We start from the raw sequence: 21,715 nt of genomic DNA on the forward strand, positions 1-21,715 counted from the left end.
ATTCACTTATTTGTCATCCATTTCCTCCCCTTGGAATATAAACTCCATGAGGGCAGGGACTTTGTCCATTTTGTTTACTGTTGTATCTGCCTATCTTGGCTGCACAAATAGACAGTTCTCATGATAGTGTTGGTATCAAGGGTGTATTCTAAAAGTGAAAAGGCAAATGGCACACAGATAAATTTAATCTTGTTACTTTACTCCTCTTCACCAATAACCTTCCACCTAAGTGACTATCATAAATAGACCTCCACAATGTCTCTGAAAGTGACCCCAGGGGATATCTGAAAGTAGTATCTTAACCAGAGGTGGCAGGAAGCTTAATGATCATGTAAGTCAATCCCCTCACTTTATGTGGGGGATACTAAGGCCCAAATGAGTTAAGTAACATCCTGAAGGTCACCCAGCAGAGTTGGAATTTGAAATCAACCTGACTGTACTCTTAGGCAATTGCTTTCCTATATTTCAAAAAAAACAAAAAAAACACAAAAACACAAAAAGTCCTCTTGAGTATGGTGGCTCATGCCTGTAATCCTAGCACTTTGGGAGGCTGAGGTAGGAGGATTGCTTGAGCCTAGGAGTTCGAGGCTTCAGTGAGCTATAATCAGTCACACCACTACACTCCAGCCTGGGCGACAGGAACAAGACCCTATCAATCAATCAAGTCCTCTTAATTCATTATTGACCTTCCATTTGTAGATTTATTTAAACTTTAAAAAAATGTGTTTTATAATGTTATTTCCTACTATTGGGAAGATTTCCTCTCTCATTTGTCCCAAACTCATCTTCCAGAATGGCCCACTGACATTCTCTTAGAGCTTGCTAAACAAATGGGGGTTCATCATTTCCCTGCTCTTCAGGTTTTCAAGTTTTGGTTCCTTTATGAAAATGGTTTCCCCATACACGTGTCCTCACTTAGCAACCCTGCCAGCATCTTGGTCCATTTTTAGTGCTTCCTCTAGGCCTTTTCTAGCTTCAGGTTCTCTTAAAATGTGTGGTAACCAGACATTTACCTGGCTAAACTAGCCAGGTAGATAACCTAGCTGAGTCTAGTCATCCCATGAAACCATGAAAAACTAATCACTGTGAGACAGTTTTTTTTTTTTTTTTTGAGATGGAGTCTCGCTCTGTCACCCAGGCTGGAGTGCAGTTGCCGGATCTCAGCTCACTGCAAGCTCCGCCTCCCGGGTTTATGCCATTCTCCTGCCTCAGCCTCCCAAGTAGCTGGGACTACAGGCGCCTGCCACCTTGCCCGGCTAGTTTTTTGTATTTTTCAGTAGAGATGGGGTTTCACCGTGTTAGCCAGGATGGTCTCGATCTCCTGACCTCGTGATCCGCCCATCTCGGCCTCCCAAAGTGCTGGGATTACAGGCTTGAGCCACCACACCCGGCCTTGTGAGACAGTTTTGAGGGGGGTTGTTACGCAGCAATAAATAACGGGAATAGACACTACAGTTCTCATTCATTCAACAAATAGTTATCAAAGTTACAATACAGAATATACAAATGTGTGGTTGCCTAGTCTCTAGGTAACCAGAATGGCACATAGATGCTACTGCAGATATAGGGTTATGCAGATTCAAGTCAGTCACAAGTACTTTGATACTCTTCCCATCAAGAGACACAGTATCCTCCCTCACTGAATCTTGGGAGTCTCTGTGACCACTCTGACCAATAGAAAATGAAGTGTCACTGTGCCAGTTTCTCAGCCTAGGCCTTAAAGGACTTGCAGCTTCCACTTCCTGTTCATGGAATACTTACTCTTGGGATAATCTGTTTAGGAACCCAGTCACTATGCTTCCAAAAGCCCAAGACACATGCAGAGGCCATGTGAAGACGTCCTGTTTTGAGAGCCCCAGCTGAGCTGCCAGACAACAGTCAGCATCACTGTCAGTCACGTGAGCCATCAAGAACATCCAGCTCGGTTACACTTTGAGATGACTGCAGCCAACATCTGACTACAACCATAAGACCCCAAGTGAGAGGCACCTAGCTGAGCCCAGTCATATCACAGAACCATGAGAAATTAATTATTGTGAGACAGATTTGAGGTTTGTTACACAGCAATAAATAATTGGAACAGACATTACAGTTCTCATTCATTCAGCAAACAGTTATCAAAGCTGCAATATACACAAAACTGTGGAGATACAACAATAAGTAAGACATCATGCACCTTACTCTTAAGAGGGGAAACTGTGGCCCGGCACGGTGGCTCACTCCTGTAATCCCAGCACTTTGGGAGGCTGAGACAGGTGATTGCCTAAGGTCAGGAGTTTGAGACCAGTCTGGCCAACATGGTGAAACCCTGTCTCTACTAAAAATACAAAAAAATTAGCCGAGTGTGGTGACGTGCGCCTGTAATCCCAGCTACTTGGGAGGCTGAGGCAGGGGAATTGCTTGAACCAGGGAGGTGGAGGTTGCAGTGAGCCAAGATTGCATCACTGCATTCCAGCCTGGGTGATGACAGCTATAATACGAGGTTAATTTCTGCCATTTATTGTATAACTGTCTAACACAGAACTAAGCTCACATTTCTCCTACATGTACTTTCTACCAATTTCAAATTTTATCCATTTGATCTTTCTCTTTTCAATATACTATCTTATTCCTCTCCTTCCTTTTTATTCTCAAACTACTGCTTCTGTCTCCTCATCTCTGTGGCCCCAATAATCTGGTTTTTACCCTTGATGCCTGTATTTGTTATCTCTTGTTGCATAACAAAGTATCCCAAAACTTAGCAGCTTAAAATAACAGCACTTATTCTTTCTCAGAGATACCAGGATCAGGAGATACGCTTCTCACTCAGGGTCTCGCATGAAGTCGCAATCAAGCTGCAAGCCAGGACTGCAGTCATCTTAAGGCTTGACTGCTCCAAAGTCTATTTCCAAACTCACTTGCTCAAAGGCCTCAGGTCCTTACCATAGGGCCTCTCCAGAGGGCTGCTTGCAACATGGCAGCTAGCTTCCCTCAGACAAGAGACAGAAGGGAACGGAGCGGGCGAGAGAGGGGAAGAAGAGGGGGAGAGTGAGCAAGTTCACACGAGTGAAGGTACCTGCACATGTGAGCACAGAAGAAGCCATAGTACCTTAAATAACCTAATGTTGGAAAGGCCGTGCTATCACTTCTGCCTGTTTTATCAGTTACACAGACCAATCCTGCAACAGCATGAGAGGGGACTATACAAGGGTATGAATACCAAGAGGCCGAGATTACTAGGGACCATCTTAGAAGTTGGCTGCCACAAACCACAGCTTCTTAGGCCTTTCTTTCTCCTTTTCCTGAAACTGCTCCTTGGTTTTCCAGGGCAATCACTTTCACTCTCCTGGTTTTTCTGCTTCCTGAGCTTTTCTCAGCCTGTTTCAGTCAATATACTGATATTAGATTAAATTTCCTAAAATACATCTTTCATTAAATCCCTCAGATTGGCTCCTCATCACCTATCAGAAAGAGTTATAACTAGGCCTGAATATAATGTAGCCCTGTCTCCCCAATGTACAGGATTCAATCCCTATAAATAATTCCCCAAACTCCAGATAACATTTCTACTGCAGCATAGGTCATACTCCTCTTCCCTTTGCACCGTGTTCTGACTTCCATCTCCTCTCGGTTGAGCTGAATGAACTTCTCCAGGCCTTATATCCCTCTCCCTGCCTCATTCTCAAAATATTTTTCTCATTTTGTATCCATTGACTCCTCCCTTCTTAACTAACATATTTGTTTGAATCATTTTGTTAAGCACTTGATTAAGCCTAGTTTTCTAAATGTTGAATTCTGAGAGCCTGTCTTCTTAATCAGACCATTAGCTCCTGGAGGGTCATGTCTTAGGTCTCTGGGACCAGCCTTGTTCTCTATGTTCTGGGAGACACTAAGGCAATCATCACATATTTCCTAACTTGATTTTTATTTGTAAACAGAACATAACATGAATTTCTTGTACAAGTGAGGGAAAATATAAACAACTGAAAATCTTTTTGAAAGTGGAAAAGACATTAAAAACATAGTTTAAAATCTGTCTTCTGGGAGAACTTTTCAGTACTTAAATTCTTTTGCTGGGTTCAGAATGTGGCAAGTCGACAGTCCTAAATCTGTGAAAATCTATGCCCACAAGCTAAGTCTTGGGAATTAAACACACATACAAAAGAACGTAGACTATGTCTACCTCACAGTTTAAGAAATAAGCTTACTGGCCATGCATGGTGCTCACACCTGTGATCCCAGGGAGGCTGAGGTGGGCCAATCCCTTGAGGTCAGGAGTTCGAGATCAGCCTGGCCAACATGGTGAAACTCCATCTTTACTAAAAATTACAAAAATTAGCTGGGCATGGTGGTGCATGCCTGTAATCCCAGCTACTGAGGAGGCTGAGGCATGGGAATTGCTTCTGGGAGGTGGAGGTTGCAATGAGCCAAGATCGTGCCTTCCAGCTTAGGTGACAGAGAGAGACTCTGTCTCAGAAAAAAAAGAAAAGAAAAAAAAGAAAGAAAGAAAGGAAATAAGCTTACCTTTAAACAAAACAATTGACTCTTCTTATCACAGAAGTGACATAAGATAGGGCATACTAGCTCAGAGTTCTTACTGAGTAACTACCATCTGCCCAGGCATGAGACGGGTACCTTTTACAATGTGCTGCTACATGTACAGTTAAGGTAAATCCCTATTCTTACCTCATGGGCACAAGTCCCAGCATTTCATCACGCCGCTTTTCCTTTTTTTTTAGCTCTGATTCTGTTGACTTGAGTTTATCTGGAGCAAGTCGCAGTTTAGACTGCAAATCACTGATGACTTCTTGTAATTCAGCCTCTGTCTGAAAAACTCTCTGACAAACGGGGCAACATGACTGGTTTTCATCTGTTAGCTGAGTAATGAACTGGGAATAAACTGCTGTGGCTCCAGCCAGCATGGCTATTTTAAGAAAATAAGTTATATCACCAATGAGAAAAAACATAAAATACAGTATTGTCAATATGGTTTTGTCTTTCTCTATAAATACATTATTCTTGCTTTATAAATATATTATAAAAGAAAAATTCTGATACTTAAAATTCCAATATTCTCTTCCAAAGAGCATGATACATTCAGATTTGTATAAATATTTTTTGGTAACACATTATAAGTATAACAAAATGTCTACTGAGAGCTTTATCTGTGCCAGGTACTGTTCTAAGGAAAATGTCTACTGAGACCTTTATCTGTGCCAGGCACTGTTCTAAGGGTTTTACAACTATAATCTCATTCACTCCTCAGTACCCCAGGTGGTAGTTGTGTCCTCATTTTACAGACGATCAAACACAGGAAGGTTTCAGTAACTTGCCTAAAGTCACACAGTGAGTAAGTTGTAGAGCCAGGACTGAAATCCAAGCCATTAGGCTCCATAACCAGGTTTTTAAATTCCCCATCCTTAATAGTTACCTGTGAATGAAAATTCAAAGGTGTCAGAGTATCCTGATAACATAAAGTAGGTAACTTACCTCGCTGTTTTGATGATTTTTCAATTTCCTCTTTAAGCCTGTCTAAATCACTTTCAAAATCCTGGCTACCACAAACATCAAACAGCTTGTCTTCGTAACTGGACAACTGCTCTTCCTTTCTTTTTAGTTCATTATTTATATGATTTTTGTTCTGCTCAGCTGAAGCTAGTTCCTTGCTAAAATAAGAACAAATATGGATTTTCATTTTAAAATAGGAGAAATGAGTTTCAAAGTTTGAGTAGGCAAAAACAAGATAAATTTCTGCCAACAAATCATGACCAAATACTTTTTTTCAAGAAGTTGAGGGACAAGTACACTTCTGTCTTAACTCTCCCCCTGTGACACTGACTCACCTGCCAGTCCTGCTCATGGGCCTGCTCCCAGAAAAATGTACACAGAATTCTGCCTGGTTTCTGGGAGTTCATGGCCTTTGATCCCAGGTTAAGCCTCAGCAAGATGCTTGCTGGGACTATTGGACAGAAAGAAGACAGAACACCCCCGTAATTCTCTTTAGTCCTTTCACAAATACTACTTCCTTACTCTCCTGTAAATACGGTTTCTTTGTATCCTCTCCCTCCTTGTTGCTGTCACCCACTTGCCTCCAAACAGTCATTCCCTCTCATTAATCAAACATTTTGCTTACTAGTACAATTTATCTCCTTGCTCTTAAATATCATCCTAGCCAACCTCAATACTTACAGATAACATGGTTTTTCAATTTGCAGGTTTTGATGCACTAGCTACCATGTAATCAATTTAATGTATTGTATTCAGCATATTTTTAAAAAATGAAATAGAATAGATGGTAATATATTGGAATAGGCTATATGTATACATACTACTTTGAGAAATTGGTTTCAGTTAAATGTGTGTTACTGCACACATGCTTCTTCATCATGACTACCCATCGTGAGTCACAGTAAAATTTTGGAAAAAAGTAACTAATACAGATGGTATTTTCATTATCCTAGACTCCATTGAGCACTTCTCATCAAGATCACCAGTGACCTAAGTGCCAAGTATAGTCTTCATCTTACTCTACCTCTAGGTAGCACCAAACACTGTTGACTTTCTCCTTGAAGACTATTTTCTCAAGGCACCCAGACACCACGGCTATCTGGCTCTCACTCTGGTTCCCTGGGCACATCCCAGTTTCCTTCACTTGATCCTTTTCCTTGGCCTGCTAACATTTTAAATGTTTGTGCTTCCCGGGAATCTAATTGTAACCCCTTTTCTTTCAGTAACTCTCTCAAGGTGACATACTAATGACTTCGAGTATCCCTTGCATAGCAACAACTACCAATCTCCTGAATTTCAAACTCCAATACTGTATTCCCTCACAGACACTTCCACAAGACACACAGATTAAACATCACCAAAACCAAGTCCTCTACTTTCCTCAAAAATCTGTGTGGAATTTTTGACCCGCTTATCCAACCACCATCCAAGGTAACATCTGAGAAATATGATCACTTTTTATAATGGATTTCTCACAGAAATGAAAATAGAATTTTTAAATTTTAATCTTCATAGGTCTACAAATTTTCAAGGGACAAGACGTCTAAATTACTACCCATTACCATTTTACTTAATTTGTAAAATATGAGGGGTCTTCAAAATGTTCATGGAAAATGTGTATTATAAAAAACTATGCATGAAGTTCAAAATGTTTTGCACTGAAATAAACTCACACTAACTTGTTATAACATGTCTGAATAGGATCTAGTTTAAGGCACTAACACGGTTATGACATCAGTTTGAAAAGAGCCCCAATTAGAGCTAAAACTGAAGCAAGAACAAACATCAAATTTATGGTGAAGTGTGGGTGGAAGAATGGTGAATCACTGATACTTTACAATAAGTTTATGAGGTCAATGCCCCAAATAAATCAGCAGTTTACAAATGGATAACTCAGTTTAAGAAGGGATGAGCCTATTAAAGATGAAGCCCACAGTGGCAGACTGTTCACATCAATTTGTGAGGAAAAAATTCATCTTCTTCATGCCCTAATTGAAGATCAATGATTAACAGCAGAAACAACAGCCAACACCACAGACACCTCAATTGATTCAGGTTATACAATTCTGACTGAAAAATTAAAGTTGAGTAAACGTTCTACTTGATGGATGCCCAAAACCACTGCTTCCAGATAAGCTAAAGACAACAACAGAGCTTTCAATGGAGAGTCTCAACAAGTAGGATCAAGTTCCTAAAGCATTCTTCAAAGAATTGTAACAGGAGGTGATGGAATGTGGCTTTACCAGTAAAATCCTGACGACAAAGCACAGTGAAAGCAATGGCTACCAAGTAGTGGAAGTGGTCCAGTCAAAGCAAAAGCAGCCCAGATAAGAGCAAAGGTCATGGCAATAGTTGTTTGGGATGCTCAAGGCATTTTGCTTGCTGACTTTCTGGAGGGCTAAAGAATGGTAACTGCTTATTATGAGAGTGTTTTGAGAGAGCTGGCCAAAGCATTAGCAGAAAAATGCCCAGGAAACCTTCACCAGAGTCCTTTTCCAACACAACAAATGTTCCTGCTCATCCCTCTCATCAAACAAGGGCCATTTGCAAGAGTTTCTATGGGAAATCATTAGGCATCCACCTTACAGTCCTGATTTGGCTCCTCCTATCTTCTAGTTTCTTAATCTTAAAAAATCTTTAAAGGGCACCCATTTTTACGCTAATAATGTAAAAAAGACTACATTAATATGGTTAAATTCCCAGGACCCTCAGTTTTTTAGGACTGAACTAAATTGCTGGTATCATTGCTCAGAAGAGTCTTCAACTTGATGGAGCTTATGTTGAGAAATACAGTTTATTTTAAATTTTTATCTTCTAATTCCATTTTTCCATGAACTTTCTGAAGTCTTCTTGCATGCAAGAACTAAAGTTGATCAATACAACATACCATTTCAAGACAATAAATTATTTTAAAACAATTAAACAGGTAAGCATGAAATAAGAGATTTCTATTACATCTCCAAATGTTCCAACTTACTTCAATTTGGCAAGTCTGTCCCTGGTCTGATTAATTTCTTTTGATTTACTATGTAGCCAGTCTTCAAGCTGTTTTTTGTTGGGAAAATATCCCAACAGTGACGTTAATTCATCACTGTGCCTAGATTTTATTTTTCTGATTTGTTCATCTTTGTCAGCCTATAGGTGAAAAAAAAACTTTTAAAAATAAAGTCTACATCTCCACATTATATCAAGAATGAAAATAAATTCTAGATTGACTAAAGTTCTAAGCTTAAAACTATAAAAATATGAAAATAAAATATAAAATTTCTTAAAGTCTTCAAGTGGGAATGGTCTTTCTAAGCCCTAAGAGTGGAGTACCAAGTCAAACAATATAGAATTTTAAAACTTCTGTATGTTAAAAGCTAACAGTAATGTTCGTGTGTGTATATATATATTTCTGTATTAACTTTTTGTAATTAAACAATAACTTTTAAGCTTGAAAGTCTATTATATAGAGTACTAAGCTCACTTAGCCTCTAAAATATAAAGTCAATACCAACTTAATACCTTATAGTCTATGACTCATGAACGCAAGGTAGGCTATTTTAAGTACCAGACAGTAAAATTAGAACAAAAAGAGAAATCATACTTTGTCTTTGGTCAGCATCTCCATCTGGGTACGTGTTGTTGTATGATGGTTTAACTGCTCCATCTCCTGGTCAAGTTTACGCAGGGTCCTGTCTAAGTCTGCTTTTTCATTTTGAAGACTTATTACTTCCATTTTTAAAGTTTCTACATTGCTGTTTTTCTCGGCCTTGCTTAACTCACGTTCCTAGTCAATAATTCATACAAATGCAAAAGTGTTAGATATTTTGTGCCAGAATTAAAATAATGATAAGGTGTATTAGAAATTAACTACTCCTCACAATGTTCCAAATAATATTGTTTGTATCCAACAAGAGAAAAAAACAAGGCACTATATATGTTTTAAGGTAAATCTTATTAAAGTGACCGTACTATGTTATAATGGTAGAGAATTCGTAAATAAACCTAGAAGGGTCAAACAGGAAAGAAAAGTGAGAATTAGTGTAAAATTAGGAGACATGTGTCTAAGTATACAGATGAGTGAGTCCTCAGTCAACAATTAAGTATTTATTAAGTCCCCATGTAATTCACTATATTGCCTGGTATGTAGAAACTATAAAAATAGTGTGACGTGGTCCCTGACCAGTATCTCCCCACCCCAACAAGACAACACTGTGAAAAAGTGCTAAATTGACAAAAATGTGTGCTACAATGGTAAGTTACGAAGCAAAAATAAATGTTTACATAAATTATCAAGATGGGCTTTAAGAAGTTTGCCATGCTTTAGAATGCTTACTTTGGTGATGGAGATGTGAAGAAAGAGGACAGACTAGAAGCAAGAAAGAAACTTTGGAAATACCTGAAAAGACTGGCTAAGAAAGTTGTTACCACGGAAAAAGTAGTAATACAGCAAAAATCATCTAGAATTACAATGTGTGTGACCTACAGGAAAAATACTTGTTTTTTAAAAACTTTGGTAAGTGTTCTTTTTTTTTTTTTTTGAGATGGAGACTCACTCTGTCACCCAGGCTGGAGTGTAGTGGCATGATCTTGGCTCACTGCAACCTCCGCTTCCCAGGTTCAAGCAATTCTCTTGTCCCAGCCTCCCAAATAGCTGGGACTACAGGTGCGTGCCACCATGCCCAGCTGATGTTTGTATTTTTAGTAGAGATGGGGTTTTGCCACGTTGACCAGCCTGGTCTTGAACTCCTGACCTCAGATGATCTGCCTGCCTTGGCCTCCCAAAGTGCTGGGATTACAGGTGTGAGCCACTGCACTCAGCCTGGTAAGTGTTCTTAACCAAGGTGCTCATAAGAATCACCCAGTTTTGTTGTGTTTTTGAATGTACATTTCTATGCCCCATTCTCAGAGATTTTGATTTGGAAGGTCTGAAGCTTTAAGGTCTGAGTACAGGATCTTTAAAAAGCTCCCTATGTGATTCTAATTTTCAGTCTACCAGATTGTAGAAGCAAAGACTCAGAAGATCAAGATATTCAGATGAATTCATTTTACATGAGAATAAGACAAAGTTGATGTTTTTATTAAAATGCCATAATCTTAGGATTAAAAATAGACAAAATATTTCTGAAAGTCTTCTATCTTAAAATTATTAGATTATTCAAACAATATCTTACAGCTTTTATGAGCTCCTGGTCCAGTTCAAGAATCCTGTCTGAAGATCCTTCCAACTGCTGTAATTCATACTTCACGTTTTTCAGCTCATTCTGCTTTTTATTTAGGATTTCTGATTTTAACTCAATTATTCTTCCCAGTCCAGTTTTCTTATCTCTTATCTCATCTATCTGTTTTTGTTTCAGAGTCTCTTTTTCTGCAAAGTCATTCTAAATGTGTATGTAAAGAATGAGCATTAATAATTTACCAAACAATTTAAGAAACAGTTTTTTAACTGCAAAAGGAATATATGTACACTGAAGAAAATACAAAAAAGTACAGTCATGTGTTGTTCAGCAGGGATATATTCCGAGAAATGAATCATTAGGCAATTTTATCATTGTGTGAACATCAGACTGTATTTATATAAGCCTATATGGTATAGCTTACTACACACATTGACTATATGGTATAGCCTATTGTTTCTAGGCTACAAACTTATACGGCATATATCTGTACTGAATACTTCGGCAATTGTAACATGATGATAAGTATTTATGTATCTAAACGTATCTAAACACAGAAAACATACAGTAAAATACAGTAATATGATTTTATGGGACTACTGTCAAATATGTGGTCCATCACTGACCAAAACATGTGGTTCAAGACTTTATTTTAAAATCTATCAAAACCATTACCCCGAGATAATCATTAACCATGAGCAAATGTTTTCTTTGCAATTAGCTTTTAAAAATTTTTTACTTAAAACCAAATACAAAATGTAGGTTTACATTTTCTTCATATTTTTATCCTTATACACTTTAGAACATTTGCTTCAATAAAAGTTTCTCTTCCTTGTAGCAGATGTTATGCTAACACTAATAGAAAAATATGCCAAAATAGAGTCCAACCAAAAATTAAAACAATTCAAGTAGAGAATATGACGTAAACAAAACAACAAACACTATATTTCAAAATACTTGCCATCAGTTGGTTGGCAGTTTTTGCTTCCCCTTCTTGTCTCTCTTTCACAAGTTTGTGAAAATTTTTAATCTGTCTTTCACTGAATGGTCCACGCTCAAAGCCATCCAATTCTAGCTGTGTTGCCAAAGACTGAATTAATGAATCTCTAGCCCGGATATGTTCTTGATGGCGATCTGCTTGTAGCTGTAGACGACCTTTAAAAAAAAAAAAAACCTCATAATTTTAATTTTTAAACTGGTGCTTAAAAAGTTGAGATAGCTGTAGATTCACGAGTTATAAAAAATAATGCAGTGTGTTCTCTTGTACATTTTGCCCAGTTTCCCCCAATGATAACACTTTGCAGAACTGCAGTATAATATGACAACCAGAATACTGACATTGATATAATTCATCAATCTTATTCAAAAGTCCCCAATTTTATTTGTACCCCTGTGCGTGTGTACGTGTGTTTATTAAGTTCCATATAATTTTATCACCTGAGTAGGTTCATATGTCCACTATGGCAGTCAAGATACTGAACAGTTCCAACACTACCAGAACCCTCTTTTTGTTCTAATCATAACCATACCTATCTCCCTCCTGCCCCTTCTCTTACCTAGTATCCCTGGCAACTACTAATTTCTCCACCATTTCTAAAATTTTGACATTACAAAAATGTTATATAAATGGAAACATACTGTGTATAGCCTTTTAAGATTGGCTTTTCACTCAGCATAAGTCCTTGGAGATTCTTCATTCATACAGAAAATGTATAATATCATAGTAGGAAAAACAACCAAATAAACATTTTGTCCTACCCTGTTCAACAAGCAGTTCTGATTTTTCTTGATTGAGAAGCCTAGATTCTTTATTTAATTTTTCCAGTTCACGATGACAGTCTACCAATTTCCTTTCTTTCTCCCTTACTGTTCTCTGGTGATTGTGATATAAGTCATTTAGTTGCTCATCAGTCCCTTGAAAAACCTGTGTAACACCAAAATAAAAAGCTTTAATGTACAAACATAAGAAAATATGATCACTTTGAGGTGCCAAATAGAAACCAAACTTTATTCAATATCCTTCATTTTAACATACACATAGAAGTAACAAGATCTGTATTTTTTTCCAATGTGAATGGCAAAATGGATTCAAATAAAGTTCATTACAATAATCCTAAAATTTTGAAGCAGAACAAAATTCTACCACCACAAACCTTTTCCATTTTCTCTTCGAGTTCACTATTATCTTTCTCCATTTGCTTCTTTCGGCTATCCAAGGCTTTAATTTCATTGTCAAGTTTCATTATTTTAGTGAGATTATGTTCAATTTCTTTTAGACGATTCTGAAAATAAAGAAACACCACATAAATAAAACTCACTATAGCTTACATGGCTGATAGATGAAGACAAGATAATCCAGGTCCAGGCATTTAGTAAAAGTGATCTAATTTAATGCTAACAATAACACTGTAGAGCGGGCCTAGAGAAACTGAAGTTCAGAGACATTAAGTAACTTGGCCCAAGTCCTTATAGCTAGTAGAGAGAAGTAGGAATTCAATTCCACTTCTAACTCCGAACACCATGCCCTGTCCTCAACCTCCCACAAAAGTCATTCATTCACTGGGCAGTTAGAGTTACAATACATAAAGCAGCACATTTTAAGAACTTAATCCTTAAAAGGCTAATTATTTAATGTATTTTTCTTTTTAAGTCAGGACTACTGAGAGGGCTAGAAATTCATGGTGAGTTACCAATGCATTCTGAGCCTGTAGGCAAATTTACATGAAGAGTATACTTTAATCCAAAGCTTGCTCAACCACAGAGGACTCTGAGCAAGTAAAGTACAACAGATGAGCTCAGTGGCCTGCTCTGAGGCTCACTTCCAGAGACAGCTAGCTGGCTGCCTCAGCTCCTAGGAATGAATACTGGGATCTGGTTCGGGGCATTCTCTTATTGGATGATGCTGGGGATATTCTTCTAGTGTTTGCCTCTATGATTCCAAAACTGACCAACTCTTCTTCTAAGACATTTTTAGAACCTACTTTTATTATTATTATTTTAAATGCAGAGACAAGGTCTTGCTATGTGGCCCTGGCTGGGGCGGCTATTCACAGGTGCAATAACAGTGCAATACAATTTGAACTCCTGGGCTCAAGTGTTCCTCCCACCTCAGCCTCCAAGTAACTGGGACTATAAGTATGCACCACCATGCCCAGCAGGACCTAATTTTAAACTAACATTAAGTTACTGGAATGCTTAGGTAGCAATTGCAAACTTTCATAATTGTACCAAAATGCATCCTTAACTTTAACATAATTTATTAAAATTATACTAATAGCATACCTTGTGATTTGCATATGAATGCAAAACGGCCTAAAAACAGAAACTTTGTTTACTTTGTTCCCTAATGTATCCCCAGAACATGCAATAGGTGTTCAATATTAGCTAAATGAAAGAGAGATTTGAAAAAAGTAATTTTACCAAGAACAACAGTCACAGGTATCACTGATTAAATGTCTGCTATGTTCCAGGCATTGTACTAGGTGCTGCTATAAATTCTCTCTAAGCCTCACAAAAGCATATACTAAGCAGGAGACTAAAAGGACTTAACTGACTTGTACAAAAATGTATTATAAACTATAAAACATTGAAGAATATTTTTGTGGCACTGGGTCAGACAAAGACTTCCCCTAAATATGAAACAAAAAGCATAAACCATAAGTGAAAACAGTTGATAAACTGTACCTCATCAAAATTTAAAACTCCTGTCCTCTGAAAAGCAGTTAAGAAATATCTGCAAAACCAGTATCTGATAAAGGGCTGGTATCCAGAACATATTTAGAACTCTCTGCCCAGCACTGTAGCTCACACCTGTAATCTCAGCACTTTGGGAGACTGAGGCAGGCTGATCGCTTGAGCCCAGAAGTTTGAGACCAGTCTGGGTAACCTGGTGAGATCTTGCCTCTACAAAAAATTAAAAAACATTAGCTGGATGTGGTGGTGTATGCCTGTAGTCCCAGCTACTCAGGAGGCTGAGGTGGAAGGATCACTTGAGCCTGGGAGTCAGAGGTTGCAATGAGCCAAGATCACAACACTGCACTCTGGCCTGGGTGAGAGAGAGAGACCTTGTCTCAAAAAAAAAAAAAAAAAAGAACTCTCACAGCTCAATAATAAAATGACCAATAAATAAATAAAATTGAAAAATAGGCAAAAGATTTTTGCATTTTACTAACAAAGATATTCAGATGGCAAATAAATACATGAAAAGATGCTCAAAATCAATAATCAATTGACTAACTGATCAACTAGGAAAACACAAATTAAAAAATATAAAGAAATACAACCTCACAATGAGATACTACCACACACCTACTATTATGGCTAACATGAAAAAGATTGACAGTACTAAGTGTAGATGAGAATGCAGAGCAATTACATTCTCATAAATTATTGGTAAATTGTTGGTAGGACTACAAAGTGGTACCAGATGGTACAGCTAAAGTATACGTTAAACATATACTTACCATACAACCTAGCAACCCCATTCCTAAAGTTATCCAAAGACCTGTATACAAAAGTTTATAGTTTTATCTGTAACAGCCCAAAGCCGAAAACAACTTAATATCCATCAGCCATGGAATAGATGAGGAAAAAAATTATAATATATGCATACAATGGAAGGAATCAGCAATAAAAAGGAATGAATTGCCGGGGCGCAGTGGCTCACGCCTGTAATCCTAGAACTTTGGGAGGCTGAGGTGGGCGGATCACCTGAGGTTGGGAGTTCGAGACCAGCCTGACCAACATAGAGAAACCCTGTCTCTACTAAAAATACAAAAAAAAAATTAGCTGGGTGTGGTGGCGCATGCCTGTAATCCCAGCTACTCGGGAGGCTGAGGTAGGTGAATTGCCTGAACCTGGGAGGCGGAGGTTGTGGTGAGCCAAGATCACACCATTGCACTCCAGCCTGGGCAACAAGAGTGAAACTCCATCTCAAAAAAAGAATGAATTACTCACACATGCAGCAACACAGATAAATCCCAGACACAAAAGTCTGCATACTCTATGATTCTATATATGTGCCACTCTTTGGAAAAGGCAAAACTATAATGACAGTAAACAAATGAGTGGCTATTATGGATGGGAGCAGGGGGAGAGGACTGACTGCAAGGACTTTGAGAGAACTTTTTGGGGAGACTAAAATATTCTACATCTTCATTGTAGTGCTGGTTATGCTACTGTATGCATATGTCTTAACTCATAGAATTTATACTCTAAAAAGTATGGGTTTTACCATATATATATTATACCTTAATAAACTTGACTTAAAAAGAAAAAGCAAGTATAAACTTAGGAATCAAAGGACTCAAATCCTACCTTTAACCCTTATTTCCACTGTGAACACCTGTGCCTCAGTTTTCTTGCCAATACAACCTCACAGAGTTACTATGGGGTTTACATCATACGTTGTAAAGCACCTGGATTAGTGTTAGGCAGTAGACAATGAATGAGACCATTTGCACTACTTGTGAAAAAACTTCTGTACTCAGAAAATACCTTTTGAGTAGAGTCTGACAAAGATAACTGGATGGATACTTAAGAGTAATGAATATTAACAGCTCCGTTATGATAATCTACAAAGTGCTCAGTTTCTTTCCATCAGTGTTTTCACCGCCTCTTGGTAGCACAAACATTATGACAATCATCTGGGCTTGGATCTTTCATGACATCTCTACCTGCTTCATTCCTTAAATCCAGCCAGTCACCAGATCCCCTGAATTCCTTCTTTGACATCTGTGTTTTGGTTCTAATCTCAGAGCACAAAACATAGGTTCTATACCCAGAGTACACACCTAGTAAAAGGAGCTAGGACAAGCAGGCAGACAACAACAACGAAAACAGCCAAGTGTTTAAAGCTTAGGTGCCAGTGTGAAATGAGTTTTAAAAAATAGAGCAGCTGGGCTATCAAGTATAGAAGGACCATGAACTTGTGTATGGAAAAAATAAAAATTAGAAACGTATTCCTCTAGCAATTCCCATTTAAGGCAAGAAAGTAAAACAGATCTAAGTAGGGCAAAAAAAGAGGGCAGGATATGGTGGGATGGTAATAAAGTAGTTTATAAGAGAGTGAGAGTTCCTGAAGATGAAGGGAATCAGTAAAAATGGGAAAGGATGCATTCTAGTGCATGGTTGAAAGGAAGTAGTCTTTTCTGGGAAGGTGATTTGACCCAAACTTTAATTGGGTTCTATGAAGGGAAGAATCTTCACATGTCAGAGCTAAAAAAGGACTCTGGAAGTCATCTACTTAATAAACATTTACTGAACCACCTGCTACGTGCCAGGCACTAGGCTAGGCTCTGAGGAAACAGAGAAGAATATTAAACCCTTGGAGAATTACTCACAATTAAACACAAATGAGCACATAAATACTTCAACCTCTGCTACGGCCTTGGTTAGAATCTTGGCACCACTCACTAAATCCTAGGTATTATCATTTAGCCCTACCTTGACATCATTTCCAATATAAATGCTTCATTTCAACAATATGGATTTCCTTGACAGTGTTCAAAGACGGTTTGGATTTTACTGTCTCTATGTCTCCAATGACCTACTCATTTATGATCAAAAAGGTCATGGCCAAATTTAGTCCTATGAAATCCTCTCTGGCTACCTCAGACAGAAATTCTCTTTCTTTATCCTCAGAGCTCCTACAGGTCTTGTTTTTTTTCTGCTTTACCGTTACACGTGCTTATCATCTCTCCAACCAAGATGCTCCTCAAGAAAATAAAATGTGTGGGGCAAGGGGGAAAGAAAAATAAAAAGGAAATCTTTTCCAATATCTTGGTAATTACCACGGTGCTCACATAGAGTTATCAGGACAACTCATCCTAAAATATAACATCCTCTTCCACTCTTCTGTCTATTGAACTAAGTCTGAAATCCATTAGCTTTCTATAATCTGACCCTGATTCATATTGATCATTTACTCCTTTTATATTGATTTACTTAACCCAGACTTTTCCTCTCACGATTCTGTTCTGATTAAGCTTGTATAGGTAAATATACACATACATACAAGTGAATGTTTATATACACATATGTATAGTATACATGCAGTTAAAAAAAGCTACAGGTAGAATATACTCTGGAAGGTCAGAGATGAGGAATGGAAGACTATCTTTTACTTTTCACCTAATATCCTTTTATAACTTTTTCACTGGGGGCACATATTACTTTTAAAAGAAAAGTCAAAATAAATACGAACATTTCCAGGCACAGTGGCTCATGCCTGTAACCCCAACACTTTGGGAGGCCGAGGCAGGCAGATCACTTGAGGTCGGGAGTTCGAGACCAGCCTGACCAAAAATGGAGAAACCTCGTCTCTACTAAAAATACAAAATTTAGCTGGGCGTGGTGGCGCATGCCTGTAATCCCAGCTACCCCGGAGGCTGAGGCAGGAGAATTGCTTGAACCCAGGAGGTGGAGGTTGAGGTGAGCCGAGATTGCACCACTGCACTCCAGCCTGGGCAACAAGAGCAAAACTCCATCTCAAAAAAAAAAAAAAAAAGATAAATAAATAAATACAAACATACATACATAAAATGTCTTCTAGTTTGCTGACTTGATTTCTTCCCATTCTTCAAGACCCACCTCAGCCTTACCTCCTCCCAGAACCCCTTGCAATATATTTCTACGCATGGCCATCATTAAAAATGTATATATTTTCTACTTCACGATTCAAAGATCTATACTGGTACTTACAAGTGAGTTTTTAAAAATCAAATCAATACCTTCTTAAATGACTTAAAAAAATCTACTATCTAAAATGTAGAAAATAGCCATTTTTAAGAATGCTCTTACTTAGACTAGGAATACCTTAAGGACAGGGGGGTGCTGTTATAGTCCTCTTTGTACCCAAGCACAGTATACCTTGACACAAAGAAGACACCCAATAAATGCTTATTAAATGAATGAATGGAATTTCCTGTAGGCCTTTCTTATAAATCACGGGGTTTAGACAGGTATACTCATTTGCAAATATATCAACATGTTATGGATCAATTCTAAATTCTGTACAATTTTTGAATGCTTCAAAAACATTCTGCAAATTTTAAAAATTCTCTAGAAAGATCTGCCAATTTAAAAAAATCTTAATACAGAACTGTAGGGCTGGGTAATGATATTGCTGTTTAACACCTAGTGATCTACACTACTAATTTAGTGTGATGCTACAAATTTGTTTTCTTTCAAATCCAAGCTCTTTGAGCAATTTAAAGACTAATATAGACCTAAAACATTAGCTCACTGATAATTTGAGAAATACACAAGCCATTCAGTTTCATATACAAATAAGGGGAGAATGTTACCATAGTAAAAAAAAAAAAAAAAAAAAAAAAGGACTACCTCTTTAGTATACAAGAAATTAACTACTGTATATCACTATGACTTTAGTTAATAACAATATATAATTGCTAAGAGAGTAGATTTTAAGTGTTCTCATCATTTAAAAAAATTGAATTTAATGCACGTTAATAGCTTGATTTAGCCATTCCACAATGTATACTTATATCAAAACATCATGCTGTATGCCACAAAGATATACAATTTTTGTCAATTAAAAATAAAATCAAGTTACCTTCAATGGATCAAGTTCATTCTCATAGGATTTGACAATTTCCTTTGAAGATGTTAACTGGGCTTCCTTACTTGTAATCTGATCACGAATCTCACAAGCTTTTTCCTTATATTGCTTCAGATATTTTAGTTCCATTTGATATTCTTTTACTTTCTGACCTTGTGTCTGACGTACCTGCCGAAGTGTTTCCAAGGCTTTAATGTATCTTTGAAGACACGAAACAAAAATCAAATTTCTGGCAAAGTAAATTATGGTATATATTTATACAGTGGGATATTATGCTGTCACTAAGGTTACAGTTACAATGAGTTTCTAATAACTTGGAAAATGCCTATGACATGGTAAGTGAAAAAAATTACATTTATACTGTCAATCAGGCATATAAATATATGCACAGAAAGACAAGTGAAAGAAAATATGCCCAGTGGTTGCTGCTGGGTGAGAGGTAGTAACTGATGACCTTTCTGCTTTTTAAATTCTTTCTGTTAAAAAGAAGCATCCAAATTGCAAACACGGTTCAATAACTTAATGGAATACAAAGTCTATTTAAGGGTTACAAACCTTGTTGCTGAAAAAATCTCATCAAACTTTTGCTTCAAAGCCTTTCCTTCACTTAAAGGCCAATTAGAATCTTCTTGATGACAGAAAATGACGTTATTTAGCACAGCCTTGGAAACCCCAAGAGAACTGATCATTTCTCGGTCAATTTCCGCACACTTAGAGCTTAGACTGACCTTTTCACCATGCCTACAGAAAATGAAAATCAAGAACATATGTAAAATAACCTTCAGTGTATCTACTCTATTGCTTAATCAGTTCATACTGTAATTCTAAAAAAAAAAAGGCCCTTCACCTATCCCGTTAGAAATGGCTTCATCATGCCAAAAAGTGTAACTCTGAAACTATTTAGCACTTCACAGATGAAAAGATATGTAAAACAAAGTAGTTCAGGAAAGGAAGCCAGAATTTATTTTTTACATATAACAGACTGCTTTGGTGAGCAGAGGCAGTATCTGTCTTTACTGTTTTTCATACATTTCATTTTGTATTTTGAAAATATTACACTGGGCCAGGCACAGTGGCTCATGTCTATAACCCCAGCAATTGGGGAGGCCGAGGTGGGCGGACTACCTGAGGTCAGGAGTTCAAGACCAGCCGGACTAATACAGTGAAACCTTGTCTCTATTAAAAATACAAAAAAATTAGCCAGGTGTGGTGGTGGGCACCAGCTCCTCAGGAGGCTGAGGTAAGAGAATCACTTGAACCTGGGGGAGGTGGAGGTTGCAGTGAGCTGACATTGCACCATTGCACTCCAGCCTGGGAAACAAGAGTGAAACTCTGTCTCAAAAAAAAAAAATTACACCGAATATATTAAGAATGCTTTGTAGAGGGCTAGAATGCACACAGATAGATCAACAGGTTATCACATTAGGTCATGGAAAGACAATGGTAGCTTGGACTAGGACTAGAATGGTTGTTGTTGAGGTGGAAACAGATTCAAAAGACATTTAGATTCAACTTAGGTCTTAGTCATAGACTGGATATGGAAGGCAAGGACAGTATCAAGACTTAGGTTCTTGGTTTTTGTCACTGGATGGATAGTGGTGTCATTCACCAAGCTGAGGTATACCATAAGACCAAGTTGTCAGAGGTTTTTAAAGAGGGGAGGTCAAAGAGAAAGGACTGTGAGTTTGGTTTTGGAAACGTTGAGTCTAAGTTGTCTCTGAAACAACTGGTAAAAAGTCAGACATGGGGCCGGGTGTGGTGGCTCACGCCTGTAATCCCAGCACTTTGGGAGTCCGAGGCTGGTGGATCACGTGGTCAAGAGATCAAGACCACTGTGGCTAACATGGTGAAACCCTGCCTCTAATAAAAGTACAAAAATTAGCTGGGCGTGGTGGCACACACCTGTAGTCCCAGCTACTTGGGAGGCTGAGGCACGAGAATTGCTTGAACCCGGGAGGCGGAGATTGCAGTGAGCTGAGATTTCACCACTGCACTTCAGCCTGGGTGACAGAGCGAGACTCCATCTCAAAAAAAAAAAAAAAAATTCAGAGATGGTAAACCCAAGGTCTGGGTAAATGGGTCTGGAAACAGAGGTCTGGTTTGGAGATATAAATCTGTGAGTCATCTATGAACACAGAGTAGTTCGAACAATGGATAAGAATGTGATTACTTAGGAAGAAAATACAGAGCAAAAAAAAAGGAGAAGATATAGGACTGAGTCTAATGAGACTTCCAACCTTTATTGATGGGGTGAATGAAGTAGTATATGGCTGTGATAGAGAGAAGAGTATTGTATCATGGAGGTCTAGAAAAAGAAATTTTCAAATAAGAAGTGATAAACTAGTGTTTACTCAGCTATGGTACATGGAACAATGGTTCTCCAAGATGTCCACATTTTAATTCCTTCAATTTGTGAATGTTACATTACACAGCAAAAGAGAATTAAGATTACAGATGGAATTAGGGTGTTAATCATTTGACCTTA

General features: G+C 37.9%; 1 protein-coding gene across 3 annotated transcripts in view; it reads right to left on the reverse strand.

Annotated features, from left to right (window-relative positions):
* The window catches only part of RAD50 (RAD50 double strand break repair protein), an 85,332-nt gene that overhangs the window by 41,340 nt on the left and 22,277 nt on the right, over nucleotides 1–21,715 (reverse strand). For 2 of the 3 annotated variants that reach the window (XR_002727441.1, XM_023196343.1), the window contains exons 4-13: nucleotides 19,786–19,971; nucleotides 19,225–19,429; nucleotides 12,803–12,931; nucleotides 12,408–12,573; nucleotides 11,611–11,804; nucleotides 10,647–10,853; nucleotides 9,077–9,259; nucleotides 8,465–8,622; nucleotides 5,470–5,645; nucleotides 4,666–4,903 (exon numbers count right to left, since the gene is read on the reverse strand). Coding sequence is in view for 2 of the 3 variants with exons in the window: in XM_023196343.1 (XP_023052111.1) it covers nucleotides 4,666–4,903; nucleotides 5,470–5,645; nucleotides 8,465–8,622; nucleotides 9,077–9,259; nucleotides 10,647–10,853; nucleotides 11,611–11,804; nucleotides 12,408–12,573; nucleotides 12,803–12,931; nucleotides 19,225–19,429; nucleotides 19,786–19,971 (1,842 nt within the window). In the remaining variant the exon portion in view is untranslated. Of the gene's footprint in view, nucleotides 1–4,665; nucleotides 4,904–5,469; nucleotides 5,646–8,464; nucleotides 8,623–9,076; nucleotides 9,260–10,646; nucleotides 10,854–11,610; nucleotides 11,805–12,407; nucleotides 12,574–12,802; nucleotides 12,932–19,224; nucleotides 19,430–19,785; nucleotides 19,972–21,715 lie in introns of those variants that run through there. The other variant, XM_023196351.2, reaches the window with a different exon arrangement.

The sequence above is a fragment of the Piliocolobus tephrosceles genome, chromosome 4 (genome assembly GCF_002776525.5).
Source record: "Piliocolobus tephrosceles isolate RC106 chromosome 4, ASM277652v3, whole genome shotgun sequence".
NCBI lineage: Eukaryota > Metazoa > Chordata > Mammalia > Primates > Cercopithecidae > Piliocolobus > Piliocolobus tephrosceles.